The sequence below is a fragment of the Schistocerca serialis genome, chromosome 4, assembly GCF_023864345.2.
Source record: "Schistocerca serialis cubense isolate TAMUIC-IGC-003099 chromosome 4, iqSchSeri2.2, whole genome shotgun sequence".
NCBI lineage: Eukaryota > Metazoa > Arthropoda > Insecta > Orthoptera > Acrididae > Schistocerca > Schistocerca serialis.
The window spans coordinates 433,186,283-433,214,255 of record NC_064641.1 but is presented as its reverse complement, the minus strand read 5'-3'; the positions used below and the strand labels follow the sequence as shown (position 1 = coordinate 433,214,255).

The following is a 27,973-nucleotide window of genomic DNA, read 5'->3' as shown; positions in this document are numbered from 1 at the left end:
TAATCCTGGTATCACTAATTACTGCCATCTTCACACTATCTCAGCTTGATAAAAACTAAACTCTGTCCGAACAGGCCAGGGAGACCCAACGGTACTGACTGGATGTGGATATGGCGGGGCATGTGGTCAGCACACCGCTCTCCCGACCGTACGTCAGTTTACGAGACTGGGGCCGCTACTTCTCGATCAGGTAGCTCCTCAATTTGCCTCACAAGGGCTGAGTGCACCCCATCCAAATGCTAGCCCAGCCCAACAGCACTTAACTTCGGTTATCCGATGGGAAGCGCTTTTACCACTACGGCAAGGACATTGACTGTCTCAGTTTCATAGTTTTTAATAATGGCGGATTAGCGCGCCATACTGCGTGTTATATTGCACACCTCAACTTTTCAGTGCGTGTTCAGTGATCTGCGGTGAGCCGGCCGCGGTCGTCTAGCGGTTCAGGCGCTCAGTCCGGAACCGCGGGACTGCTACGGTCGCAGGTTCGAATCCTGCCTCGGGCATGGATGTGTGTGATGTCCTTAAGTTAGTTAGGTTTAAGTAGTTCTAAGTTCTAGAGGACTGATGACCACAGATGTTAAGTCCCATAGTGCTCAGAGCCATTTGAACCATTTGACCCATCTGCGGTAAAACTAAGAGTTAGGTGACACTTTTAAAAATGAAGAGAACGTTCGATCTAGATGGTACAACATGCATTGTGTATTTGTTCACAAGTACATTACATTGGTTCATCTGTTTGCAGATATCTGCAACGTCAAAGAGTAACAGAAGTGTTGCGATTACAAAGTGGATTGTCTCAGGCACTACAAACCACCAGTTTTCGGGGAATCTACTTATAAACGAAAAAGTCTGGTTGCGCCATTGGTGTGCAGCTCTGTCTGACACGAATAAATGAATTCATACATATGTGACATAACAGATGCTGAGGCCATGTCTGTTCCATTGTTGATGACCTTGTAGCTTCTCAGAAGGTTCACATAAGCCCGCTCGATCACGCGCAAACACACACGCACACACACACGCTCACACGCAGACACATACAAACACTGACACACGCACGCACACTCACACAGGTAACCATTGAGGATAAATAAACCGATGGCAGCGAATGCTGTCAGAACGGCTCTTGAACACAGTGCAGCATGCGATCCTCCCAGTTGGCGTTTGTGCCGAGTTTGCTGTTGTGGCTAGCGGCCGCAGTGAAGGTAAATGTTCAGTCACTTGTAATATTCCTCCATATTTAGTGAGTTCCTGAGCACTCGCGTACAGGAATAATGTATGTTTATTAGCATTTAGATATCCTAACAGTCCGGTGAAGACCGATGCAGCTAATTGTAAACAACACGTGGATGTGTCTAAAGCTGTCGATAGGAAGACGCAGTCTAACAATGAAAGCATAATTACTGAACTGCTATTAGAAAATGGATTTACATACGTGGGTAATAGGGTTTCAGGTGGAACACGAACGTGCTGAAGAAAATGTCCTAAACTCCTCCTAACAATTAATTCTGAATAAATACCTGTCAAGAAATATAGCCAAAAGATTAATTGGGATGTTATGGAGCACGTAAAGGTTAGAGCGTTGAAGCACTAATGTTCTGTAAATGAGTTGGCTCCCACTTAATAATACAAAAATCTTTAGCGAAAAAAAATTAGAATGTGGGAACACATTTTGGTTCCTGGTTGCTTATTTATTTGTCAGTTTCTGCTAAATTTGCTAGGAACAGACGATTTCGAACTGCTTTTTGTGATTTCATCTCTACAGGTTTCCGACTTTCATTGGTGAACTCTCTGATTAATTTCAGGATGACCCTGAGATCATTTAGAACATTTTAATTTCCTTTTGTTTCAATTTCTCTAGTCTTTATATGCTTTTCGCTCGCGGTTTCCAACAGAGATTTATGCAATAGAAACCATCGACAAAATATTCTTTTTCAGTGTACTCAAAGAATTTTTGAGAATTGCAACTCCCATTAAATACGAAATCCGTTTATCTGTAGAACGTTATGTGCGAAGGTTTCCGCAGCCAGTGTCACTGAATAAAATCCATTTAGGACTTACACTACTTCTTTATGAATATTGGTTTTAGCTCCAGGTGAAATTATGTAATGCGCAAAGTGATTTCATTCAACTATTTGAAGAACAATTCGCTAGAAATAAGTGATTAAACTTGCAGAGAGTTGGCGTATACATATAATGTCTCTTTCATGAATAGAAAGGTATCCTCATCTCGCATAGTGAAGAGCTTTCAGCATCTAGAAGGAACGTAAAATTGGGTGCTAGTACGCCTCGTAGACGTCAAAAACGATGTCCCATTTACTGTTGACAGATCGGGCTCCAGATGGACTCACATCCCGTAATAAACCTTTTCAAGGTTTTCAATTCGTCAGGATTTATTGTAGTAACAGAGTGCATATGGAGTACATGAAATGATTACATTTACAGATGGACAGCACAAGTGTTTCTGAGGTAAAAGGTATCGACCCATGCTGAAACATCCGTATTAGTACGTGCTTGCAGCTTCCATGGGTGGCAATACAGAAACTGACTGGCATCCAGTCGATCGTACAGATACCAGAAACTGTCCTGGAACACGTTATCCCACGCTTGCTTGATTTGTTCACCTACATTTGTTGGCTGACAAGTTGCACGACTCACTTTCGCTCCATCGTATCCCACACGTGTTTGACTGAAGACAAGTCAGTAGATCGCGCTGGCCAGGGAAGTTGCTGCACATCTTTAAAACCACTTTGAGTGTCACAGGCAGTGTATAGGCAAGCATTTTTCTGTTGTAAGAACACATCACCTTCCAGTTGCAAGAATGACACATTTTGCACGTACCGAGCTCTGGTTAGAATCCACTCCAGAAATAACAAAGGTAAACAAAAGTTGTAGCTTGTCACACCCCACACCATATGGCCAGTGTGTCTTGGCGGATGCAGTGTATGTGACAGCGCTCACCACGTATACATCTTAAGCCCAAACGACCATCAGTTGCTTGCAGGCCGAGTCGGATTTCATCGCTGAAAACCACGGCCCGCAGTTCCATCTTTACATAATACCCTGACGACAGCAGTCGAGCCATGCACGTCGATGGTGTGGTGTGACGGGAAGCTGGGCTATGAATGTGCATGCCCGTAGTCCCAATGCTGATAACCGACTCGCAACAGTTACTAGTGACACGTCTGGGCTCACAACTCTTTTATCTTTACTGTGGTAGCTGTGCGATCTCCCACTTCTGCCTGCACAGAACGTCTGTACTGACGGGCTTCTGTGCTTCGTGGACCTCATAAACCTCGTCAAGGAGTGTGAGAATGTTCATGTGACCACTGAAACCAGCATCGTTGCACAATGACTCAGCATGTCCAACTTGTGTGGCAGTTCTCAAAACGGACTATCCTGCCACACACACACACACACACACACACACACACACACACACACAAACCCACAATTTGACCCCTTTAAACTCGATCAGTTGATTGTAGGAAAGCACAAGAGCGTTGGCATTGTCTGTTTCCTTGACACAAATGCACGCCACAGTGTGGTCACATGTCCCTTTTTCTGTACGGCAGTACTTGATCAATAAAATATCTTCGCTCGACCTGGGGTACTGAGGCGAGAGTCGCCTGCTGCTATGTTTATATGAAACCTTCTGCTTTGGCTGAGCTAGTAGCACACTTGCACTTGCGTCGGATGGTATTACCCGAAAACACAAACGCCTCAAAGTTTTTGTGGTAAAGTGAAGAACAACTTGTAACTTATGACTTTATTTAGGGATTCCACGATCTGCGGAAATCAACGTACCGAGATGGCTTGTGTACTGTGAACAAACAACGCTATATTACAAGTTACTATATTTCGTTCAGCGAGGACATAGTTGCAGTTGATCTGGTTGAAAACAGACTTAGGACATCTTAAAAATGTACAGTAATATTTAAGGCTTATTGATTTTATTTTGTGCATAACTCATAGAGCTGCTATTAATATCCGTATTTTAATTGTCACTTGTATCTGGAAATGACGATGATGACTGAACCAGAGAAGTAGCATTTCATTAAGAGGTTTGGCGAAAGTCGTTCTTTACTGTAAACACCATTTGCGAATGGAACGTAAGACGGTTGCACAGTAGTGTAGGGCGTTATTATGGTACACTGGTAACTCTTTACGACACATCATCTATTGTTCTTCTCGATTACGAGCAGGTTCACCATCATGATTGTATGGCCTGTCAGAGGTCCACGAAGAAGATATTCCACTGCGCCTCATAGTAATATGGGAGCAGTAATATACGGCACTGCAAAATACGTGACTGATCTCCTGATTCCTTCTGTGGGGACATGCGAACAACACATCCAAATTTTCACTCATTTTGTATAATATCTACAACAACTTTGACGTAATTATAATGATCTGTTGACGAGTTGCAATGTAGTCTCCATTCCATCTTCACCAGGGTACAACGGAAAGATTCCGTGAAACTGATTAGCAGGAAATTCGACTTTAACCTGACGAGACTCTCTGAATTTTTACGTACTTCAGCGTACTTCCTGTTCGATGGAAACTGTTGTGAGCAGAAGAGCGGCGTTGCCATGGGACGTCCTCTGTCACCGATTTGGCGAATTTGTTCGAGGATTCCGATGAGAAGGCCCTGAACAAGCCCAATAAAAGCCGACTTCGTTCTGTCGTTACGTCGACAATACGTTCGATGTTTGGCCATGTGGACGGGACAGCTCAAGTGAATTTCTTAGTCACCTGGATTCGCTACACCCCCCCTCCCCCATACACTGAGATGCAATACGCACTTATGGAGATGGCGATAGTATCACGTACACAAGGTGTAACAGGGCAGTGCATTGTCGGGGCTGTCATTTGTATTCAGGCAACTCACATCAAAAAGTTTCCAATGTGATTATGGCCCCACGACGTGAAAAAACAGTCTTTGAACGTGGGATGGCAGATGGAGCTGGACGCATGGAACATTCCACTTTAGGAAATCGTTAGGAAATTCAATACCAATACCCATTTTAAGGCACTACTTCTCACCACTGAACCACACAGTGGCTACCGACCTTGACTTAACGACCGAGAGCAGCGGCGTATGCGTAGAGTGGTCAGTGCAAAGACAAGCAACACTGAGTGAAATAACCGTAGAAATTAATGTGAGACATAGGACGAACGTATTCATTAAGACAGTGCGGTGAAATTTGGCGTTATTGGGCTACGGCAGCAGATGAGCCGTGCGAGTGCCTTTGTCAACAGCAACACATCGCCTGTCCTGTGCTGGTGCCCATATCGGTTGGACCCTAGATGACTGGAAAACTGCGGCCTGGTCAGATGTGTCCGATTTCAGTTGTGCAAGAGCTGATGGCAAGGTTCAAGTATCGCGGAGACCCCAAGAAACCATGAACCCAAGTTGTGAACAAGAAATTGTGGAAGGTGGTGATGGCTCCATAAGCGATTACTTTGGAGAACATTCTGGACAGATCGAGTCAATGTTTTGACCACGCAGATCGCCCGTCGTGGTTCACTGCGAACATATATGGAACGTTATCGAGAGGTCAGGTCCTTCACAAAAAAAACAGTGCCGCTTTCGATATTATTGACAGCTATAGAGACAGTATGGTTTAATATTTCTGCAGGGGACTTCCAACGACTTGTTGAGGCCATGCCACTTCGAGTTTCTGCACTACGCCGGGCAAAAGGAGGTCCGACACTATAATAAGAGGTATGCCATGAAACTTCTACAGTTTATAGTGGAGACGGAACAAGATGGCGATCTCCCATTTCTTGATGTGCTAGTCCATCGACAACCAGAGCGCAATGTGGGATACAGTGTGTATAGAAAATCAGTAGATATTGATCTGTATCTGCATACCTCCAGTAGTCACCACAGCTCCAAGCCTGTAGAAGTTTCACACACACTTGTTCAGGGGCTACCATCCATCCGCAACCAAGGCAGCCTTCCATCTAAGCTGCAACACCTCGAGACGATATTCCGGAGAAGCGGGTACTGCTGCACGTCGATCAGACGTGCACTTAGACAGGCTGTGCCCCGAAACCAGCAGGAACGGAAAGAAGAGCAAAAATCACTAGCGTGCATCCCGTTAGTCCGCAATACTTCAAGAAAAATGGGTATTATCATGTTAAATGTTTATCTCCTCTGTCCCCTGTAATATCGACATTAATAGGTCCAGTGAAGCGTAATCTAGGCCTTCGCAAACCAAACCCCACCGTCAGCCCCTTGGCAATGCGACAAGGCATACATTGGGGCTATTGTACGCACAGTAGAAGGGAAGTTCTAAGAACATAAACGACTGACCGCCAGTTAGCAGTGGCCGACCATGGTTTAAAAACTGGCCGTACTATGTTATACAACAATGCCAAAATACTTTAGCAGTCTTCCTCCTTCGGGGATTGCGTGATTAAAGAGGTCACTGAAATCAGATTTCAAGATAGTCTAATTAATAAATATAGCGGCCTACAATTGAGTCAGGTGCGAAAGCTTATACTGAGACCCGAGAAAGAGTAACATCCCCCCATAGTAAAGTCCGCACCCAACAGCGATAGCGCGGAGAACAGAGAGCAGATCCTGGGGCCGGGAGTCGATATCCCGACCACCGAGGCTATCGCTCGGATATCAGTAGGAGCGGAGTGGTAAAGCACGCTGACAAGAGTGAACGAGAAGTCATCAGGGACCATCCGAATATTGCAACAAGTTTGTTTTCCGAAATATCGTAAAGCAATTACCAGGTGACCGGGGTCGGACGCCCGAGAATTCTATAAGTTAGAATTACGCGGGGTAAACATCAGATCATATTTGGAGTATAGATGTTGTCGAAAAAAAGTTCTTATCTTGTAATCATGAACGGAATGGCTTGCACAGTTTAACACTGAATAAATTATGAGACTATGAGAATAACTTTTGACTTCATCATCTTTTGGTTGTAATTAATAGTCACATAATGTCTTCACACAAACATGAATTTTTAAGAAAATAGACAAAATAAGGAAATGTTATCAAACTAGCTGTCTGTAAAAATAGCAGAAATAAAACAATGTTAACATATGTGAAAATCGACACATTTCACTGAAAATTTCAGCAGGCGTGCTCACAGTGACTGAATGAATAAAGTGCAATTCTTGAAAACTTTCCAATTATCTCTGTATCATGTCGGCCTTAAGCTAACCGATCACCGTTTCAGAGTGCCATGATGTGGAGCACTCAGGTTTGATACCCGGAACTGTCAGGGAATTTGTCTTGATGGGAGGCTGGACTGGTGTGCATGTAGCCTCGTGAGACGTAGAGGAACTGCTTGAATGAGCAGTCGCAGCTGGATGGTTTGGAACGCTGAAAACGGGAGAGGGAGCCATGTGCTGACCCAGTGCCCAGAAGCGGCTGGGGGACTGTAGATTAAGAGGGGCGGCACGTCTGTCCAGGCAATCGCGTGCAAGATTTTTGCACTCCGTGATATTCACTGAACGGGGAAAATGTAGCATTTAGTGTAACAGGCAGTGACGAAATTAAAACCTTAATCTAACAATTTTTTACTCCGAGACCAAAAAGGAAAATTTAGCACCAGTACATAGTTTATAGTATCTTCTACATATTGAACAGCAATTCATAGAATAAAATTGAAACGACGATAAAACCTTAATTAACAGGTGTTTAAATCAAGTCCCTTCTCCTCTCCTTCGCCTCAGCAAAGGGATCAATTAAATGCTCATTAAAATTATACACATTAAACAGTGCGTTTTCTGTACAGTACACAGCTGACGCATACAGTCTCTCTTCTTTCGTGTGTTTCTAGTAGACCTCCTTATCGTTTTCAGTGTGAAGCAACACCTCTTCGCATTCGACTGTTCTCACTGGTATTAACCAAATAATTTGTAAAAGTTTTACCGATTTTGATAAAACGGTTTCGAAGTTATTCACGTACATGCATTTCAGAAGTGCTAAAACTTCGTTTGCATTTTAGAAATCATTTCCATTGCATATGGCTGTCAATTCCTGTCGCAGTTCACTTTCATTTAACTCAAATAACTATAGTCTGAAATTCTTTGTCAGGGGTAACAGCTTGAGTTTCTTGAGTTTTGGAAACAAACTAGGCTAGAACGCTCGTCAGTGTTAGCCATAACATGGTCACAAGCTTCCTTTACAACAATTTCACGGGAGTCTACGAATCGGAAATATTTAGGCCAGGCGATCTATTCAGTTTTATGCCAGTTATCTCAACCATGATCGACATCAAGATAATTTCTCGTCATCTGTATCGCTGACCTCAAATCTGAGACGTTCTTAAGAGCTTTCACGCTACATAAATCTGTACGTTTCAGATGACAAAACAAAATCTCGCATCGTGGCACGACCTTATTCAACAATTCAAGCAAAAATACAAACTCTTGTTCGTTGTTGAGAAGTTTCCAATGTTAACTGCTTCCCTGGCTATTGAATTATAAATGCTATCTACAGCCTCATTGGTACTAAGGCACTCAACTATTTCCTCCTTATACCTAAAAACAGTTTTCACACAGCGCGCATAAGATTATTTCTTGTTTCAGCATTTCTTGGAATACGTTTCTTCACAATATTATCCAGTAAGGCAATTAGTTTCACTGACTTCGAGAACAAAGTAGAGAATAAATGGAATTACTTTAAAAATATTGTGACTTCTTTGTGCTGTGTTACACAGTGCTCTACAATTGTTGAATTGTTGTGTATAACAGTGTACAAAATTTTCTCTTTCCATAGATTTCACTCTTACCTGCACCGCATTCTGCCTACCGTTCTTAACTGAAGCTGCACTATAACTCAGTTTTTCTGGAAAGTCGTAAATTTTTAGTTTCTTTAGTTCGTTGAACAATTCAGTACTTATTTCCTCAGCTTTATGATCTTTGGGTGCTACTGAAGTTATGAACCTTTCATATACCTCTCCCTTTAATTCATATCGAACAATAAGTACGAGTTGAGACAATGTTACACTATCTGTCCTTTCAGTAACTTCATCTGCGACGTAATCTGTTTGTGATATTTGTTTAGAAATCAACTAATTGAAAACAGCATATGTAGAAAACAACAGTTCATTCTCAATTGTTTTGGAAAGACTCAAAAATACGCGATTATTGGCTTTTTAAATATATTCCTACAAAGTGGAATCCAGTTCTGCCATCACATCAACCAAATCCTGAAAAATAGCAGGATTCTCTGAATTATCTGTTTCGTCATGTCCCCGTAGTACAAACTTCTCACAGAACTTTAGACAGTGTATCTTTGCTAAGGACGTAACTATTGTCTGAAGCATCTTCATTAAACCGATTTATTATTTATGGCTCGGAAATAAACAGATGATTAAAATATGACGTCATTGATCAAAGCCGACGAGTTGACCCCGTCGGCTTTGAAACATGACGCCACAAGTTACCACAGATGGTGCACTGCAATGACATAGATGTATAATGAGAAAGAAAGTATTGTAATACAGAGAAAACAGATCGTAGAAGTATACCAACGTATATATTTCGAACTTAATCTTATACACATAACTCTTTTCGCTGTAGAAAATCCTAGTATCCTATTCTTCAGTTGCTCTATGTAGGTCAGCTGAAAGGTAGGATACCAGTGCTATAAAAAAAAGAAAAACAAGAAAGGAAACAAAAAACCAAAATACGTAACATTGGCATGAAACACGTCAGTTGAACATGTAGGTTGTATCCTGTATTTCAGTGGGCCTAGTCCAACGGAATACTAATTTACACACGTTGGTTTTTTCGCCTTCGCTATTGCTCAACTGAAGAAAGGGATACTACTACTAGCGAAGGCGAAAAAAAGCGATAAATCTAAAACTTCTATTTTGCACGTCAGGCATAGGACACAAGTGCTAGCGAAAGCAAAAAAGGAGAATAGGATAGTAGTACTAGCGAAGGTGAAGAATGACAACAAACGTAAAATTTTTATCCTGTACTTCAGTTGACCTATACAGATCAGTTGAAGGATATGATACTAATGCTACGAAAAAAGTTCATATGCAATATTGCAACATTTGCATGGGAAACCTCAGTAAACATGTATGGTTCGTATCCTTTACATAAGCTGACCTATGAAGGTCAACTGAAGTATATCGTACAAATTTTACGTATGTCTGTTTCTCTTTTCGTCTTCGTAAATACTAGTATCAAGCGTAAAATAGAATACTTGTACTAGTGAATCCAAAAAAATGTCAAACGCAAAATTTCAAAGCCGACAGGTTGTATCACTTCCTTCAGTATTCCCAACTTTTTAATCCTTACTCTGTAGGCTGTATCCTTTGACATCTTATACTGACTTTTCCAAACATAGAAAACTCGACGCTACTGTTTATGTGTAGTACTCTCCATTTAGGTTTTTTTTTTAATTTTGACAGCTAAGTGATAAGTGTCAGTTACCACATCTGTGGTCCAAGGACGTTCTGCAGCGTTCGATAACAGACACGTGTAACAGGAGAAAACATTTCTTATTTTCAAGCCACCAGTCTGCATGTTTATATAAAATGGGAGTAAATTTTCTAGTTCATCTACTTTTGTTTTTGCACGTTTTTTTGGCAACGAAACGTTTGAATGAGGCGCAGCTCCATTCGAGTGTACTTCGCCCACTTCGGACGGACGCCACCCTAAGCACCCCTAACACAACGCACTGCCCATTGTAGACGTAGACCACGGGTTAACTGCAAAAAGCGGGTTCAAGTGATGTAGGCAGCAGTGGTCATGTAAACGTGAAGAGACTTGCACATAGTAGATTAGAATGGTTAGCTATGGCAAGCAAGTCTTCCCACTGAAGACATAACAAAAACACAGAAGGGTACATATTAGTCTCTGTCTTAGGTAAGGAATAAAGCTTCAGATTTACTGCACGCAGAAGCTGTAGCTTTACGTCATTAAAACTTTAAACGATATCAGTTCATCTGTAGTGTTCTGTCGGTGAAGCGGACGAATAACTGCTTTGCACGCAGGGTGACATGTGGTGCTCACCTTAAATGTTCTGCAGGCAGAGGACGTGCTGGTGACTGTGGAGCAGGGCACCCTCCAGGGGAAGACGGCCACCGGCGTCTACAACACGTCCTACACGGCCTTTCTGGGTATCCCGTACGCTGTGCCACCGCTCGGAGAGCTGCGATTCAAGGTGAGTTACACAGTGGGAAAGTGTGCTGATGTTAGAGCCGTTGATATGCCGTACGATCTCACTGAGGACTTCTTCAATTGGTATTCTATATCTGCGAATCCGCTCTTTCCATGTGACCAGATTCTTTGCTGAAGGAAAGCCTTTGAACTGTAAAACTTGTAAATATTGTGACATTAAAATGCGTGTAGTGACAAACATGTCACAGAAAAAACGTCTAGATAAGCAGTGAATACAGCTTCCAGATGCGTGTAGAAGAGTGTACAGTGCTTTAGATAACGCTAATGTTTCTCCGCCAGTGCAAGACGGAACACAGCCTCTGTGGCACAGCGGCACCTGCAAAATAGGCAACACATGTATACGTCACGAGTAAATTCAACGATGTAAAAGAATTCAACTGAAGAAGATGGTATGACCATCAAATCGTTTAGTGACGTCCAAATAAGAATAAAATTGAATGAGCCTTTCTTTTCACAAAAAGTGTAGTAAGACCGATCTCCACAACTAAAGAGGCTTATCTCTGGTATTAGTCAGCTATGAAATTTTTTCTGGAGCCCTGCTAACTATAGTCATAACCAAATGACTCCCAGCTAGGAGAATATCAGCTAATGGATCCCTGTACGGAGAAAATGCAAAGCCTGAAGACCATCCTTACTTACCAAGTCACGGACGACATTCCCGCCTAGCAACCCAAGTGTCGATAGACACAAGAAGCGGGCCTAGATGAAAGGACCACCAGAATAGTCTATGCCGCTCTGAGGAACACGATCTCAAAAGTCAACCATAGAAGTGAGCTCTCTGAGAGTCTTACCTTTCAAACAGGAGTTAGACAATGCAATGGGCGTCATGCATACTCTTCAGCTGCACCCTGGAGAAGCTTTACAGCGAATGGACTTGCAAGCTACCATGGAGAACTGAAATGAATATTGGATACACGAAAGGTAATCTCAATGTTTCCCTTCAATGTAGCCTTTGCAAATGATCTTCTAATCTTAGACGACAACGTATAGGACGCTACTCACAAACTACAGAACCTCTACAACACAGTTGCGAAGGCCGGTATGAGGGTTCATACACAAAAAAGTGAGTTCATTGCCAACAAAAGGGAACACCATCTGCATTTCGATTAGAAGACACATCCATTCATGCAGCCTGCAGTCATTTATTTAGGAAATTGGATCTTAGCTGACAGGAGCGAAAACTTAACAATAGGTACCAGTTGTGGCAAGTTGAAGAGAGTCTACCAATCCTGTAGCGAAACGCACAACTCCGTTTCCAAGAACCTTTAACTCAAGTATTGCAACTCAGCAGGGCAAAGTAGATCCCTCCGTATTCTGCGCTTCTGAGGGCCACTCGATCAACGGGAATGGTCCACCCAGGAAACTAGAGGTCAAGGTACCGAAAATCCTAAGGACAATACTACGACCAATAAGAGAAGACGATCGCTCCTGCATTATCAGATACAACAGTCAGCTGTAGAGTCTCCAAGAGGACATATCACACGTACCAGGAAAAGGCGACTGGCCTTCTATGCATGTCAGGATCTTTAGTATCGCAGGGAAATCAGACCTGGGGCTCCCACCAGAAACCATACAGGATCGCTCCCAGTTCCGGCAAACCGCTTTACACTCTACAAGGGATATTCCCAGTGTCCCTTTCCAGCAAAAAGAGCACAGAACCAGCCGACCGAAGTGGACCGATGATAGGAAGCTTGCTCACAGCCAGAAAATGAAAGCTTTCAAAGAAGAAACAAAAGGTCCGTGTAAAGAGTCAAAACGAGCGCCGTGGTCCTAAGCAGGCCCAGAGGAAAAGAAGAAGAAGAAGAAGACGAAGAAGAAGAAAAAATGGAACTCGCATTGTACCAATAATTGATTGTGTGTGTACGATGTTCCAGAGGATAAGAGGAACTTTAAAGCGAAGTGAAGCAAAGAATAGCAAAACATATACGTCAGCGATCAGTGTCTCATGAGGAGTACTGCTGATTTCCCGTGAGAGATTATTTTATAATTCACTTTTACGTCACAATACGGTACGTACGTAGTACTCCTCTGACATTTTAGCAGTTCGTAATGTTGCATACTAGAATCAATAATTTAGTATAATAATAATACGCACATAATATATCATATTGTGTATGACGAAAAGGGACAAGTGATAACTCTTCATGTGATATATTTTATATAATAGGAATAGTGTAACCAGATGTTGAGATAAACCGTTGATGCGATGAATTCGTGTATCTTATTCCTGTTATGTGATAAAAGTCTCGAACAACTACGGGTAATCCAAAAACGATGACGGGAAAGTAAAAATTTAGACCTCCTAGCCACGATCTTTTCGACGGAGTAACAAATCGCTCCAGTCAAATGCCGGGATGGTTCCTTTGAAAGGGCACGGACTCCATCCTTCTCCGACCTTCTCTAATCCGATGAGACCGGTGACCTCGCTGTATGGTCTCCTTCCCCAAACAACCCAACCCAAACAACATGCCCACATTTATTCCGGATCCGGCAAATGTCGAACAATATTACGTTTAAAGCTGAAAGATATTGTAAACTGAGCTCTAGATAAACAAGTACTAAGAGAAGCAATAAAAGACGACAAAAATACTCCTTGATTTTATGGTACCATTTAGAGACCGTTGCGCAAACAGGCTGCTACTCTCTCACTACAAAAGAGACTGCAGAGAAATTGATTAACAAAGTTTAACAGAAACTGTTGGGTTAGTAAGAACAGACATGCATCCTGCTTATAGTGATTTTAAATGTCTGACCCTCGTGGAATATCTATCAGAAAGTTTGGGAGGTTCTGGTTATAAATAACGTCATTGAGTGGGGCCCAATCTTTTACTCAATTTCTCGTGGTTGCGTCTCGTATTTAAAATGAAGACAGCGGATAGAAAGCAGAAATATCAAATATGCCATACAAAATTATATTTACTCAAGAAATTACGAATTTATCAATGTTTGACCGCAGTTCATATGTATCGAGTCTATATTTCTCGGCGACGTCCCGCATGACCGCAAAAGGGTAATGTGCACCAAGAAAGCATAACAGGTCATTATCAGTTTTCACAAATAACACAGGCCAACGAAAATTTTTTTGAAAAACTTTTTATACTTTGATACTGATCATTATAGATTTTTATGAGCTGAATCCAAATCTAGCCTTAGTTTTTTTTGTATCACCCATAGTTTTCGAGCACTATGCTTTTTACTACATACTATAAAAATCCTAGGGTATAGGGTAAACGTAGAAATTAACAAAACGCTTTATTACAACATATGCATGGTTTGTATTTACAATAAGCTACTTAAAACAATGATATGTGTTAATAGAGGTTTCACTTGTTAGCTGGAATTGGTTTGTATTTTCTTTCTCTTTTTTGTTTGAAACTTCTTGTGTAGCTTTTTCTACGATGAGTCGCTTGCTGAACTTCTCGGTGAAGTGACCAACAGTAGTCCCCGTCATGCTGGTGGTCCAGCAGCCTTGGCAGCGTTTTTCCATCACTTTAATGTCCTGGTGAAAACACTCTACTTTATCCTCAGTAACATCTCCTCCTATATCGTCCTGGAAGTAATCAAAATGACTGTTCAGAAAGTGAACTTTCACGCTCTTTAAACATCCTAAAGTTGTAAACTTCTTTAACATTGTAGCTATAATGGAAACATATTCTGGGTCTTTTCCATGTCCTAAGAACTTTGTAACGACTTACTTGAATGATACCCATGCTTCTTTCACGTTTAAGGTCATTTTGGATTCAAAGTTAACATCAATTTTCTAGTGTCAGGTCCGACAAAGACGCCTTCTTTTAGTTTAGCTTCTGAAAGGTGTTGAAACTTTTGGCAGAGACACTTAAAACATGGTCCATCTTTAGGCAAACCTTTAAAAGCTGTTTCATTAAGCCTAACTTTATGTGTAGAGGTGGTAGGAGTACGTTTTCTGGATTTACAAATTTTTTGCGTAGAATGTTCTTCTCACCAGATTTTAAAGACTCTCTCATAGGCCAGTTCTTTCTGCACCAGTGTTGATCCCTAGCCTTACTGTCGTATTCGCATAAGAAACACGGAAATTTGGTAAAGCCACCTTGCTTACCAAGGAACATGCATGTTACTTTTAGATCGCCACATATCACCCAACCATGAGCATAATAGCCTATTTTATTTAGCACTATTTCTAGGTTTTTGTTGCTTTCTTTCATATATACAGAATGTCCAACAGGATAGATGTATACATGTTACCATTGTGTAATAAAACAGCCTTTAAACTAGTTTTGGATGGATCAATAAACAGCATCCAGTTTTTCTTTTGGTATTCAATACCACACTCACTCATCAGACTGGGAACGTCTGAGCAGTACACTATATTACCTTCTTGTTGAAAAAACTTCTTTCTATACATGTATACGCTGGTTCCAGCTGCCAATAAGTTCCTTTCTTTTAATCTAGAGCCAAGCAATTCAGCTTTTCCTTTCGTTAAGCCCAGATCCGTAACCAAATCGTTAATCTCGGCCTGAGTAAGCAATTTGGGGTCTAGACTTTCTGTATTACAATGGAATTCACCGTTATCTGGTTTATCTAAATCACATTGTACACCAGAAAATACTTCGGTTGGAATAGAATTTATATCATCTGGTGGTTCAGCAACCGACAAATCTAAACCATGTCCCATGATCGGATGGCGGGCGGAAGGTTAAGGTAGCTTATTACCTTCTTGTTATTCGAATTATAACCAGTAATATCAATACTGCAAAAGTATAAATCATCAGAATGATTTCTTGGCTCCCTCCATATCATAGGAACAACAAATCTAAAGGCTTTCTTCTCCGTTTGGGACCATTTTCTCAGATCTTCAACACAAACATAACAAACCTTATGCGGCGCCCAAAATTTATTTTGATCACCAAGTTTAGATCCAAAGTATGATAGATAAACCTTTTTCACAAAGCCTGTAATGTTTCTTTGGTGTTTTTGAATCACAAATTCACCACAAATACAACAAAAACTGTCAGCAGAATTTTTACAACAACCATTAGACATTGTACTGAGCACATGTACAGGAAACGGGAAAGTTGGGTTAGGTTGACAGTAAACAAAACACCATCTGTTAACATAAAAATATAATCGACCTTTTTTCTGCCAGCAAATGTTTTCCAGCAGAGCTACCAACGTTACCTACATTCATTACACCTACTTTTTAAATTATTTTAACTACATAAAAGCTGTTAAATTCTTTAAAAAGTTGCTTAATTATATAAATTTAACTATAAAATTTGAAGAAATGGTGGGTGTTACAGTTTTTTATGTATCATATTTGGATTTCCCACCCTAAAAAACATAACAATTAGGTATTTTCAGCAAGTAATGTTTTCCATCGTTGGCCTGTGTAATCAGACAAAATCAGCAGCACTTTAAGGTTGTGTGTTGGCTGACGTTGCAGTTGTGTACAAGGAAAGATCGGCATTGGACGATCGTAAGGCAGCGCATCTTTCAATGCGCTTTAGACAAGTATGTTGGGAGCAAGGTCTTAAGGGATGGGTAAAGACCTATCGTGGTTTAATACCTGGAGTGGAAAGCTGCTACGAAAGAAAGAGAGCTTCATTAGAGACTCAACGGAAGTGAAAACATAGCAAACAAACAAAAGTTAAACAAAGCGAAAGAGAGCATAAGGAGAATAACGAGAGAAACGTTCAATGACTCTGAAAGTGAAATTTGGTTAAAACTCTAACAGGTTTTGGTCTAACGTAAAATGTGTAAGCAGGCCGAATCATTCGTTCAGTCACTCAATGACCATACACCCGCGAAACGAAAGATATCACAGTGAAGAGGTTAATACTGAATTCGGTCTTCCGGAACCGTTTCACAGTGGAAAACAGTAATGCGGTCTCTCCTTTCAGTCATCCAGCAAATAAATGAGGGCGAAGGTTTCAAGTTCTACTCTGAGATAAAGAAGTTGGCATGGCAGAGGAATGGGTTCACCACTGCAGTGCTTTACTAGGCGTGAAGGTGTGTCCTTGACTTCATCCCATCTCTGAACAGACTTATGCAGCCAGTTAGAGAGGAGGATCTACATCTGAACACGTACTCCCAAATACAAAACAACTTTGCGTTATTGTCATTGTTATGGGCGAAAGAAGCGATAAGAAGAGAGGAAATTATAGGATCAGCTCGGGATCGAACCTTAAGCCTAAGTTTTGTAGTCTGGAATTTAAGTGAAAAGTGTGAGGTCATGCACATGGTTACTAAAAGGAACTCGTTAAACTTCGGTTACACGATAAATCAGTCTAATCTAAAAGCCGTAAATTCAACTAAATACCTTGGTATTACAATTACGAACAACTTAAATTTGATGGAACAAATATAAGATGTTGTGGGGAAGGCTAACCAAAGACTGCGTTTTATTGGCAGGACGCTTAGAAAATGTGACAGATCTGCTAAGGTGACTGCCTACAGCAGGCTTGTCCGTCGTCTTTTAGACTACTGCTGCGCGGAGTGGGACCCTTACCTGATAGGACTGACGGAGTACATCGAAAAAGTTCAAAGAAAGGCAGCACGTTTTGTATTATCGCGAAATGCGGGAGAGTGTCACAGAATGATACAGAATTTGTGATGCAAATCATTAAAAGAAAGGCGTTTTTCGTTGCGACGGAATCTTCTCACGAAATTTCAATCACCAACGTTCTCCTCCGAATGCGAAAATATTTTGTTGACACCGACCTACATGGGGAGGAACGATCACCACGATAAAATAAGCGAATTCAGAGCTCCTACGGAAAGGTGTAGGTGTTCATTCTTTCCGCGCGCTGTATGAGACTGGAGTAATAGAGAATTGTGAAGGTGGTTCGATGAATCCTCTGCCAGGCACTTAAATGTGATTTGCAGAGTATCCATGTAGATGTTGATAGATGTAGTCCCGTAGACATATTTTTGTACAAGCCATTAATAAGTTCCAGAATGAGATTTTCACTCTGCCGCGGAGTGTGAGCTGATATGAAACTTCCTGGCAGGCTAAAACTGTGTGCTGGACCGAGACTCGAACTCGGGAACTTTGCCTTTCGTGAGCACGTGCTCTACCATCTGAGCTACCTAAGCACGACTCACGCCCCGTCCTCACAGCTTTACTTCTGCCAGTACCTCGTCTCCTACATTCCAAACTGCTTTCACGTGTACTAGTTCTGCAAGGTTAGCAGGAGAGCTTCTGTAAAGTTTGGAATGTAGCAGACGAGGTACTGGCAGAAGTAAAGCTGTGATGACTGGGCGTGAGTCGTACTTGGGTAGCTCAGTTGGTAGAACACTTACTCACGAAAGGCAAAGGTCCCGAGTTCGAATCTCGGCTCGGCACACAGTTTTAATCTGCTAGGAAGTTTCATTAATAAGTTATTTGCAAAATAGAAACTGCACTGAGTCATGGGTAGTAAGGAGTCCTACTAGTTCATTTGTTTGATTTACTCACGAAAGCCAACGGTTTAGCTGGATTAAAGTTCCTTTGTTCAAAATATGTCTAAATGTCAGAGTGATTTTAGTAGCTGACTGAAAGCGAGCATTATTTCATCAGCTATAATTTCACTGAAACATACAGTTCCACAGCGGAAACAATGACCTGCAGTAACATTCTATATGCGGTTATCACTTTGATTTTTGTTGTATTGATCTAACACTTGGTGAATCTCCGCAAAGAAAACATAGAAAATCAGGAGAAGTCAACATGTCGCGTAGCTCGCAGTACATGTGTGTGGTTCGAAGAGCATCATGAATAGTTTACCATAATCCCCTGGACACTAAACTCCCCGAGAGCACAATATGTCGAACTTTAGAAAGGCAACACTCTCCAAACAGATTTCTTTGAAAGGCAATTGGTATCATTTCAGTTAAAGGTGGCTGGTTAGTACTAATATTATTGGAAGAACGCTTAGGAACAACGATTCCGTACCCAAGTTACGAGTGTGAACATGAAATTTTACTAAGGTAGCAATGAACACAAAAGTGAAGAACTGAATGAACTTGCTACGTGGCTTACGAAATGGAGTGGTGGTTTACCGAAATAAATATGAAAAAAGCGTCTCTAGCTACACAGTGGCAACATCCGCAGAGACGGACAACTGAAACAGGGCCCAGAAAGAGGAATGTTAATTATTTACTGTCTGATATACAATTAATTCCACAAATTTGTTGGAGGTGCTGGCTGACATCTAATATCGCTTAATGGTAATGGTCGTAGGAAGATTGGGAGTCACTGATGTACATAAATATTCCGTAAACCATCTGAAGGTGTTTGGCGGAGAGTACTTCTGATACCACTAACTGTTCCCCTCTTCCCACTTTTTTTTCGTTGTGGTCATTTTTCGAGACGTGTCTGGGAAGAATTAATCCATTGTATGACTCTTCCTGAGTCCACGTCTCGTAGTTTCAATAGTCAAAGTTTCCCTTCGTTGAGCATCCCTGCAACTCTCTCGCGTCAACTAAACAATTCCATGGTGAAACTCGCCGCTCGTCGTTGGGCCTTCACTATTCCTTCCATTAACCGTATGTGCTAAAAGTCCGAGACTATTGAGAAATAATGAAGGATCGCTCAAACAAATATTTCGCAAGCCACTTCTTTCATGGATGAATGACAGTTCCTTAAGTTTTTGTCTGTGAATCTCACTCTGACATCTGCTTTTCATATCATTTGTTTTATGTGATCATTTCACTAAATATCTCTCGAGATGGTGCTCTTTGAATTATGCTACAAACTGTTTACCAACATTTGTTGTCAGTAGTATACCTGTGCAGTGGTAGAGTCACTGCACCATTCATCAATCCTCTCCAGTTTCTCTTGGCGTCGCTACCTTCTTATAGACAACCGCAGCATCTGTGAACACCCTTACGAAACTTCCGACGTTTTCTACTAGATCATTTACATTTTCCTTGCGGTTATCCTGAACTTACCTTTATAGCTCCCTAGTTTGTTCTTTTGGAGTGGCGTGTTTTCTATATCCAAGGAAATCCTGAATCGATTCCGAAATACAGTCTGATCCACGGTAAGCTGGTACTATTTCTCACTAAACGGCAGTGCGGGGTACTGCCAAATGCCTTCACGGATTCCAGGAGCACGGCATCAAACTAAGCATCGTTATCCACTGCGTTATGGATCCCACGGAGCAGCAGAACAAGATGAGTTTCGCAAGATCTGTGTTTGAGGAATCCACGTTGATTTTTATAGAAAGAGATTTTCTTTCTCCAAATACGTCATAGTTCTGGAGCACGAAACGTTTCATAATTCTGCTACATATTGACGTCTGTGATATAGGCATATAATGATGTACATTAATCGCACGGCCTTTCTTGAATACGGAAATGACCTGCGCATTTTTCCATTTGCTAGGTACTCTCGAAATTCAGTATTTCGGTCTTCTCTGAGTTACAGTTCATTTCAGTGCCCGTATGGCCAATGAATAGATGATCTTGAACCGCTTACCGATATTAGCTCTTAGAGCTTTTAATTAGTTTGGTGGGTAACATTTTATGTTCAAAGTCATTGCTCTCCTTACGCTCACTTTGACTTCGTTCAGCTTTAGTTTTTTACGCAAGGTTTTGACTTCTCACGAGTCTGTGATGGACCTGTCTTTGTCTACGTACTAGTTTTATAACATGGCTGCTAAACTGCGGTGAGTCCTCCCCATCCCTTACTACAAATCTTGACACATGCTTTTCTAAGGCATATTTAAACACGCTTTTCATTTGCGCTCTACTTTTTCGTTCTCAGTACTGAATATTTGATTTGACCACTCAGATACTATGCACTTAATATCTTGTGACTCTAGAAAAGCAAAAATATTTTCCTAAGTGTGTTTGTTGCTAGGAGATCTAGGACATTACCTTTACGAGTTGATTGTTCTGTCTACTTAAAACTGAGTGACAGCCCTAACATGCGAGACGGTCGTCCTCACAGCCTGCTAGCCAACAGTTATCGGCGCCAAGCAAAATTACTGTGGAACTCCATCTGCATGACACGGACTTCAATGTGGGACAGGAGCTCTTGAATCTTGTGTTGAATACGCCAGGCTGGGAAATTTCCCTGCGCCTCTCATACTGAGTGGTTTCGAAGCCAATGTGAGACTAAGAATATGCATTGTGCAGGCACCGCAGCCAGCAGAAAGATGGGAGGGCGTCCTGAACGCCACAGAGTACGGCAGCGACTGCGTGCAGGAAGACGGCAGCGGCTCTGAGGACTGCCTCTACCTGAACGTCTTCGTGCCAGGCGTGCCTCAAGAGGGGGCAGGGCTGCCCGTGCTCTTCTGGGTGCACGGCGGAGGGTTTGTACGTGGCAGCGGCTCCGACTACGACTACGGCCCCGACTTCCTCATCTCGTACGACGTCATATTCGTCACCATCAACTATCGCCTCGGACCTCTCGGTATGTGGACACAACTGAATCTAAGCTAAGCGCATCAGAGAGTAGTCGCAGGACCAATAGTCCTCAGGTGTTAATTATTCCGTCCGATATTCCAGAATAGATAGGAAGAGTTGACTATGAGCAAACGCGAGAAACGCGAGATGTATACTACAAGATAAAGACAAGTAGTGTTCTATCGTTGTTACCAAAAACCTCGAATAGTTCTTGACCGATTTACTTCACATATATATGAATGAAATCGGTCAAGTAAAATTTATAACTTTATATTTCTGTATATTATGAACCACATCATTACTTTCGTATACTGAGATGTCTGTCACGAGATATTTCAACGAATATACCTGCTCAGTTACCCTATTTTGGTCTTCTTACTTGTTCCCGTTCCATTTTAATTACTTTTTGTCTTATTTCAGAACAGTAGCTCGATTAGTTCGAAAAAATAGTTTTCAAATTAACCGCATTTTCTAGTAAGGCGCTTTTATATTCTGCTTTCATAACCCGGTCGTTAAAAATAGTGTTATTAAACTTGTCCCGTCCCAGGTTAATCCTCTTGGCACTTTTAGAATTTCAGTCTTCTAAAACCCTGTAGATATACTTACAGAATGAGTGTTGACAGACCAAACGCTTGTTTAATCTATGGTTTACAGTAAAAAACTCTTCGTTTGAAGTTATTTTAGTTTCATCGTTTTGTGATGTCATGGCGCTCAACATATATATGAATTATCTGCGTTATTATTCTGTGAGCATTGCTACACGTTTATCGTGCACAACTCAAAAACGAGAGTAATAAATGCAGCATGCAGTGCCACGTGAAGAAACATAGAACTATTACTTTTCTTTACCTCGGTGCAGGTTTCTTTAGCACTGGTGACGAAGTGGTCCCTGGCAACGCGGGCCTCAAGGACCAGCAGCTGTCCCTAGCCTGGGTGCAGAGCAACATCGCCAGGTTCGGCGGAGACCCCCAGCGAGTCATGCTGTTCGGACAGAGCGCTGGGGGCGGGGCAGTCTCGCTACATCTCGTGTCACCAACATCGGCAGGTTGGTAACCTCCGCTACACAGTCAACCCCGTCGCTGAACACGATTAACTTACAGCTGCTTCAAGACAGTATCACCTACCTTTCCGTGCAAAACATTAGCTACTATCTTAAAAGAACTCCGAGCGGTCTAAGGCGCTGCAGTCATGGACTGTGTGGTTGGTCCCGGTGGAGGTTCGAGTCCTCCCTCGGGCATGGGTGTGTGTGTTTTTGTTCTTAGGATAATTTAGGTTAAGTAGTGTGTAAGCTTAGGGACTGACGACCTTAGCAGTTAAGTCCCATAAGATTTCACACACATTTGAACTTTTTTTTCCCTTAAAAGAACAAGTTCGTTCCTTTGTAGAGGTGTGTACGGTGTATAAATGACACGGAAGAATACTCCGATCAGAGCACAAAAAATGCGAATAAGCTCCTTTTTATTAAAAAACTCTCTCTGAAAGGTATGGCAGCAGCTGCCTCATTCTATCTTCCTCTGCACCTTTAAAAATATTCCCAAAAAGTTCGGCATGCGAACATATTCGTACTCATTTCAACATGTAACCCCCTGCTCAATCCCATGAGCTCCCCTAAGTGTAATTCGCTCACAACACACATCGCTGTAAATCTTTCTTACCCATTCATTCCCGCATGCCACCCTCATTCACTCATTCTGACCAAATGACTGTCATTATCTTTCGCGTCTCTCTCACAGTTTCTGACCCTTGCCTCTCAGCTACAGCCTCTTTCGTTCTGTTCTACTAATACTCTCTCCTCTCTCTTACTGCTACTACTTCATTCATTCCTTCCTCCTGCTGCTGTCTGTACTCGCTGTCACTAACTCTCTCTTCCTCGCTGTCATTATCATAGAGTCTGTCTCTTATTACCACTGGCTCTCACCTATTACCACTATATCCTCTTTACACCGGTCCCACTAGCACTGCCTCACTATGAATTACGTTCCACTGCCACTGTGTACCTCTCTTTCTCTCACACTGTTATTGACTTCTTTGCTCTTTCTACATCACGACCACTGTCTACTATCTTCCAGTATTTATTAATTTTCCGTCTCTTTCCCAATGCCACTGTTTCCTTCTCTCTCAGCATAAAAAAGGCGTGTATATTCGCAGCCAAAACATTTGGGGTCATTTTTAAAGGTGCAGAGGAAGGTACAATAAGGCAGCTGGTACCCAGCTTTTCAGTTAGAGTCTTTTAACAAACACGAGATATTCCCCTTTTTTACCCTCCGATATGAGCATTTATTCGCTGGTTCCCATCTTTTTCTTACAACAACAGAGGATGTGATCCATATAAAAAGAACTTCATGAGTCAGTAAATTGATGATAAGTTAATATGAACGTGAAATAACGCGAAACTATTTAATTTTACATCTCAGGCCGTACTTAATGTGCACAAAAGTTTTTCATGAGCTTCAGTATAGCAACAACATAGAATTCCTACAAACCTTCTGATGATAATGGAGATACTATGGAGCATATATCTCTGTGCTATGTTATTTTACGAACTACGTTTACGCCTTACGCTGGATTTTAAGTGCGTATTTTACGTGTTCAAGTACAGTAATTTTGGACCTGCAAATTTCGGAAACGAATGAAGATATATGACAAATTTTCAAGGATTTTCAGATCGGGATGTTAGGAATATATCGTAAAATTACAGCCATTTGCTTTGCATAGCCGTCTTGGAAATCGAGACTGAGTTTCTCGATAACGGATAAAGATTTGCGAAATCGGGAAAATGGCACTTTTAGATAAATGCCTAGAGAATGTGCTATTAGAATTTGGACAGTGTCCTGCCGTTACCCATTATTTAGACTTTGCCCCACACTGGATTTTGCACGCGTATTTTACGTGTAAAGTAGGTTAACTTTGAACATGAGTGTCTCGGAAAGGGATATAGTCAACAACTAAGCTTTCAAGATTTTTCTAAATAGGGATCTTTGGAACGTATCGTAAAAGCATCAGCCATTTACTGTGCGTTGCCGTGTTGGAATCCGCCTCTAGGTCTTGATACCCAAAAATCTCAGGAACAGCCCGTGAACGAAATGGTTCCTCACTTTAAAATGCACCATAGACTACATCTAATGAAAAAAAAAACAACAACCAAGCGATGTACTCCATTTGCCTGACTTGGTGGAAATGTGTAATATACAAATTTTGACCCAGTGCTCTAGGATAGTTACTTGTGAGGCGGTTCCTTTATTGGGTATACAAATGGTCCCCAGCGCATGTGCTATCCAAAATATTTGATCCCTTCCGTCTGTCACCAACAGAATCATAGGTGTGAGTACCGGATTTTTATGAGCGATGTTTTGGAACAATTAGGTAGCGCATGCTGACGCATGGTTAGCGCTACCAGGTGGTCATGAAACCCTCCACCGCTGGCGTAAGTCACAACGGCGAAGTGATATGAATGTGCAAGACAATTCTATGGAATCAATGCATGGTGATGGGTTCACGTGGGGACGTGGTAAAAATGCCAGAATGAGGTTATATCATCGTGGACCGTTCATGATGTTTGAAGGACTGCTGTAGCACTCTCAGCCATATAACAAGGCGTAACAACAGTGATCCTAGGTGGTTCTGTCATATTCTGTTGGTAGTTTTCATACATGTCCGGAGCTTCTCATTCAGATTACTGCGAACGTAAGGGTATGTGTTTTATTTCAACTTTTCGTCGACCAAGTGAGATTTGGTATACACTTTTAGATAACGTAACAACTGCCTTCCACGTCAGCGTTGGCGTACTCACTTAAAACGTTGCCTAATCGCGTGTGGGATGCCAATACTCTAGCTTGTCACCGTTTCCTGTCCATGACTGCTTGTCAATGAGCATTATTAATCTTTTTCATAGTGGATACCGCAGCCATAAATTCATTAAGTTAATGACACATTTTTCCATTTAGGCTGTTTTTATTTATAGTTCTACTTCTTTCCCCGAATAAATCTGTTATTCAGTGTTTAGCACACTACATATGTAAAGAGCGCACTAGATATTGCCATCACGAAACGGGAACACTGTACAACTTTGTTACAGGACTATTCTCCCGACTGGTGGACCAGAGCGGCTCCTTTATCGCCAGGATGACCGTGGTTCAGGAGCCGCGCTACCACGCTTTCAGGCTGGGTGCCGTTCTTGGCTACGAAACGGAAGACTCCCAGCAGCTGGTGGAGTTCCTGCAGTCCGTCAACGCCACCGACCTTCTGGTGGACGAGAACCTGCTCAAGTCAGATGAAGTAAGTCATATTCTGCTCCACGCACCACTTGTTTACGCAAATAATTGTGCTACTTCTCTGCTGTCACTAATTACAGAAACAGTACTTCAAATACGCCTGACAGTTGACGTAGTAACAGTGGTATCTCAATTATTTTATATTTTCAGCAAAAACTTCTGCTAGCCTACATGGTTTGGGCCCCCACTGTGGAGCCAGACTTAGATGGAGCTTTCATAACAGAATCACCGATTCGAGCACTCAACGAAGGCCGATTTAACAAGGTGCCCATCATGACAGGTGTAACGTCTGCTGAAAACGGTGCGTATTTTCGAATCTTTTCTAAAATTTCCTTCAAGGTGCAAGGCAATATGCCCCCAAAGTATTGTTTCTTCCATTCCTTCCGTATCATCATCATCATCATAATCGACAGCATATGTTTCTTTTTTTCTCTTTCTTGTTCTGCTTTCCTTCATTCAAGCATTATGCGATTCCCCTTTTTCGTCAGAGAGTAATTTGTTGCACACGTTTCCGTGGTCTTCCTATCATGAAGGACATGCCAGTTTGGTAATGGAGAGGGCCGGGGATTATGGAGAGTAAAAATTGTAAATTGGCATAATCTTTTGAAAATTTAATTAGGTTCACATAGATGTAAGTAACGGTAGTTATTCAGAGGTGAAGTGCCTTGTACAGGATAGACTGGCATGGAGTGCTGCACCAAATCAGTCTTCGGACTGAATGCCCACATTGGACGTTCATCGATCCAAATACTCCTAATCAGGAGTTCTCTGTTCGCTGGGATCCGGCTGAAAAGATCCAAATTTCACAGTAGGTTGAGTTCTTAACCAGTCCATCTATTAGGACAAGAAATTATATGTGAAAAAATCCACTTGGAAACGGCTTGTCCTGGACAGTTGGACAGAGAATGGTAAGAAATACGTTGACATTGACCTTGGTTTAACTACAGTCTGGTGATTAACAACCATCACACATGTTTTATTGCTAGTAACGGTGTCCTAGCGATAGTTCGAATACTTTCTCCCTACAAGCTTAATCCTGTTGCCTAAACAGACAAGTTCTTAGATGAAGCCTGAGACAGAATATTGTAAACCATTGATCGAAATGTGTGATTGCATCATGCTGTCAGCGTGTGACTGCTTAATCCTGTAATGAATGTGTAGGACATAATATACTTATTTATTTTCTGTTACAACAATCTCCATCTGTGTGGCTGACATTTAATCGTTAACAGATTTTGTTATGTGGCAAATGTATTTGTAATTGAGCATCGTTTAGGCTAGGACTTTCTCAGACTTCTTTTACGGAGATACGTCAACGCCGATAAGTTTATAATAGTCTGTAGCTATCTTAGTTGTATGAAAATATTCAAATAATGTGACAAAAATCTTGTCGGTGATGAAACATAGGGCGACATACTTTTGCATAACATTCAACTAAGAAGTCTAATAACTTTGGACTAGGTGGTGGAATACTCAGCAATGCTGACCAGATTAATAATCTGAACGAAGCATTTGAAGAAGCAGTCGGCCCGTGTCTTCACTTGCCTACAACAGAAGAGCAAAGGGAAGCAGCCATCAAACTTCGGAATTTCTACTTTGGTGACGCAAATATCACGGCAGAGAATCCAGCGCCTTTGGTCTACGTGAGTACAAAGAGTGAATGTGTCTAAATATCTAATACGGTTCTATACAGCACTATTCTTTTGATCTTGCCTATGTGTCCTGTTCGAATCATGTCGATCTTTTCGTATAAAGAGCTGATTTAACCAATTTTCATTTTGAATCACTTCGTTGAAGTATGAGCTAAGAATGTAATAAGTTTCAGTCCATAGCTGACACATAATATTTAAGAATTTTCCCATTTAATGTGTACGAAGTACTATTACAAGCAAGTACAAAGAAAAGAATACTTCCTTAATGAATGATGTTCTCCTCAAAATCAGATGTGAAAGTACTACTACCTGTATGGATAAACGTTGCTCATTCAAGAAAGATAAGAAATGAAATAGGGAATTTCACATGGGATCCCTGGTCGCTGAACTCCCAAAGATTATCCACCTGCTAGTAGAGTGACATGCCTTCTCTAGTCAATAAATAAATACTACGTGGGCAACGTGGCGCCGTCTACAACCAGCCTTTCTATTCGACGGCACTCCTGCGTC

General features: G+C 41.6%; 1 protein-coding gene across 2 annotated transcripts in view; it reads left to right on the top strand.

Moving 5' to 3' along the window:
• Positions 1-1,075: 1,075 nt before the first annotated feature.
• LOC126475031 (cholinesterase-like) overlaps positions 1,076-27,973 on the top strand; it is a 50,006-nt gene continuing 23,108 nt past the window's right edge. The window contains exons 1-7 of one of the 2 annotated variants that reach the window (XM_050102574.1): positions 1,076-1,205; positions 11,021-11,155; positions 21,271-21,547; positions 22,400-22,585; positions 25,616-25,815; positions 25,962-26,112; positions 27,273-27,454. In XM_050102574.1, coding sequence (XP_049958531.1) covers positions 1,143-1,205; positions 11,021-11,155; positions 21,271-21,547; positions 22,400-22,585; positions 25,616-25,815; positions 25,962-26,112; positions 27,273-27,454 — 1,194 coding nt within the window. In that variant the 5' untranslated portion in view covers positions 1,076-1,142. The remainder of the gene's footprint in view (positions 1,206-11,020; positions 11,156-21,270; positions 21,548-22,399; positions 22,586-25,615; positions 25,816-25,961; positions 26,113-27,272; positions 27,455-27,973) is intronic. The other variant, XM_050102575.1, reaches the window with a different exon arrangement.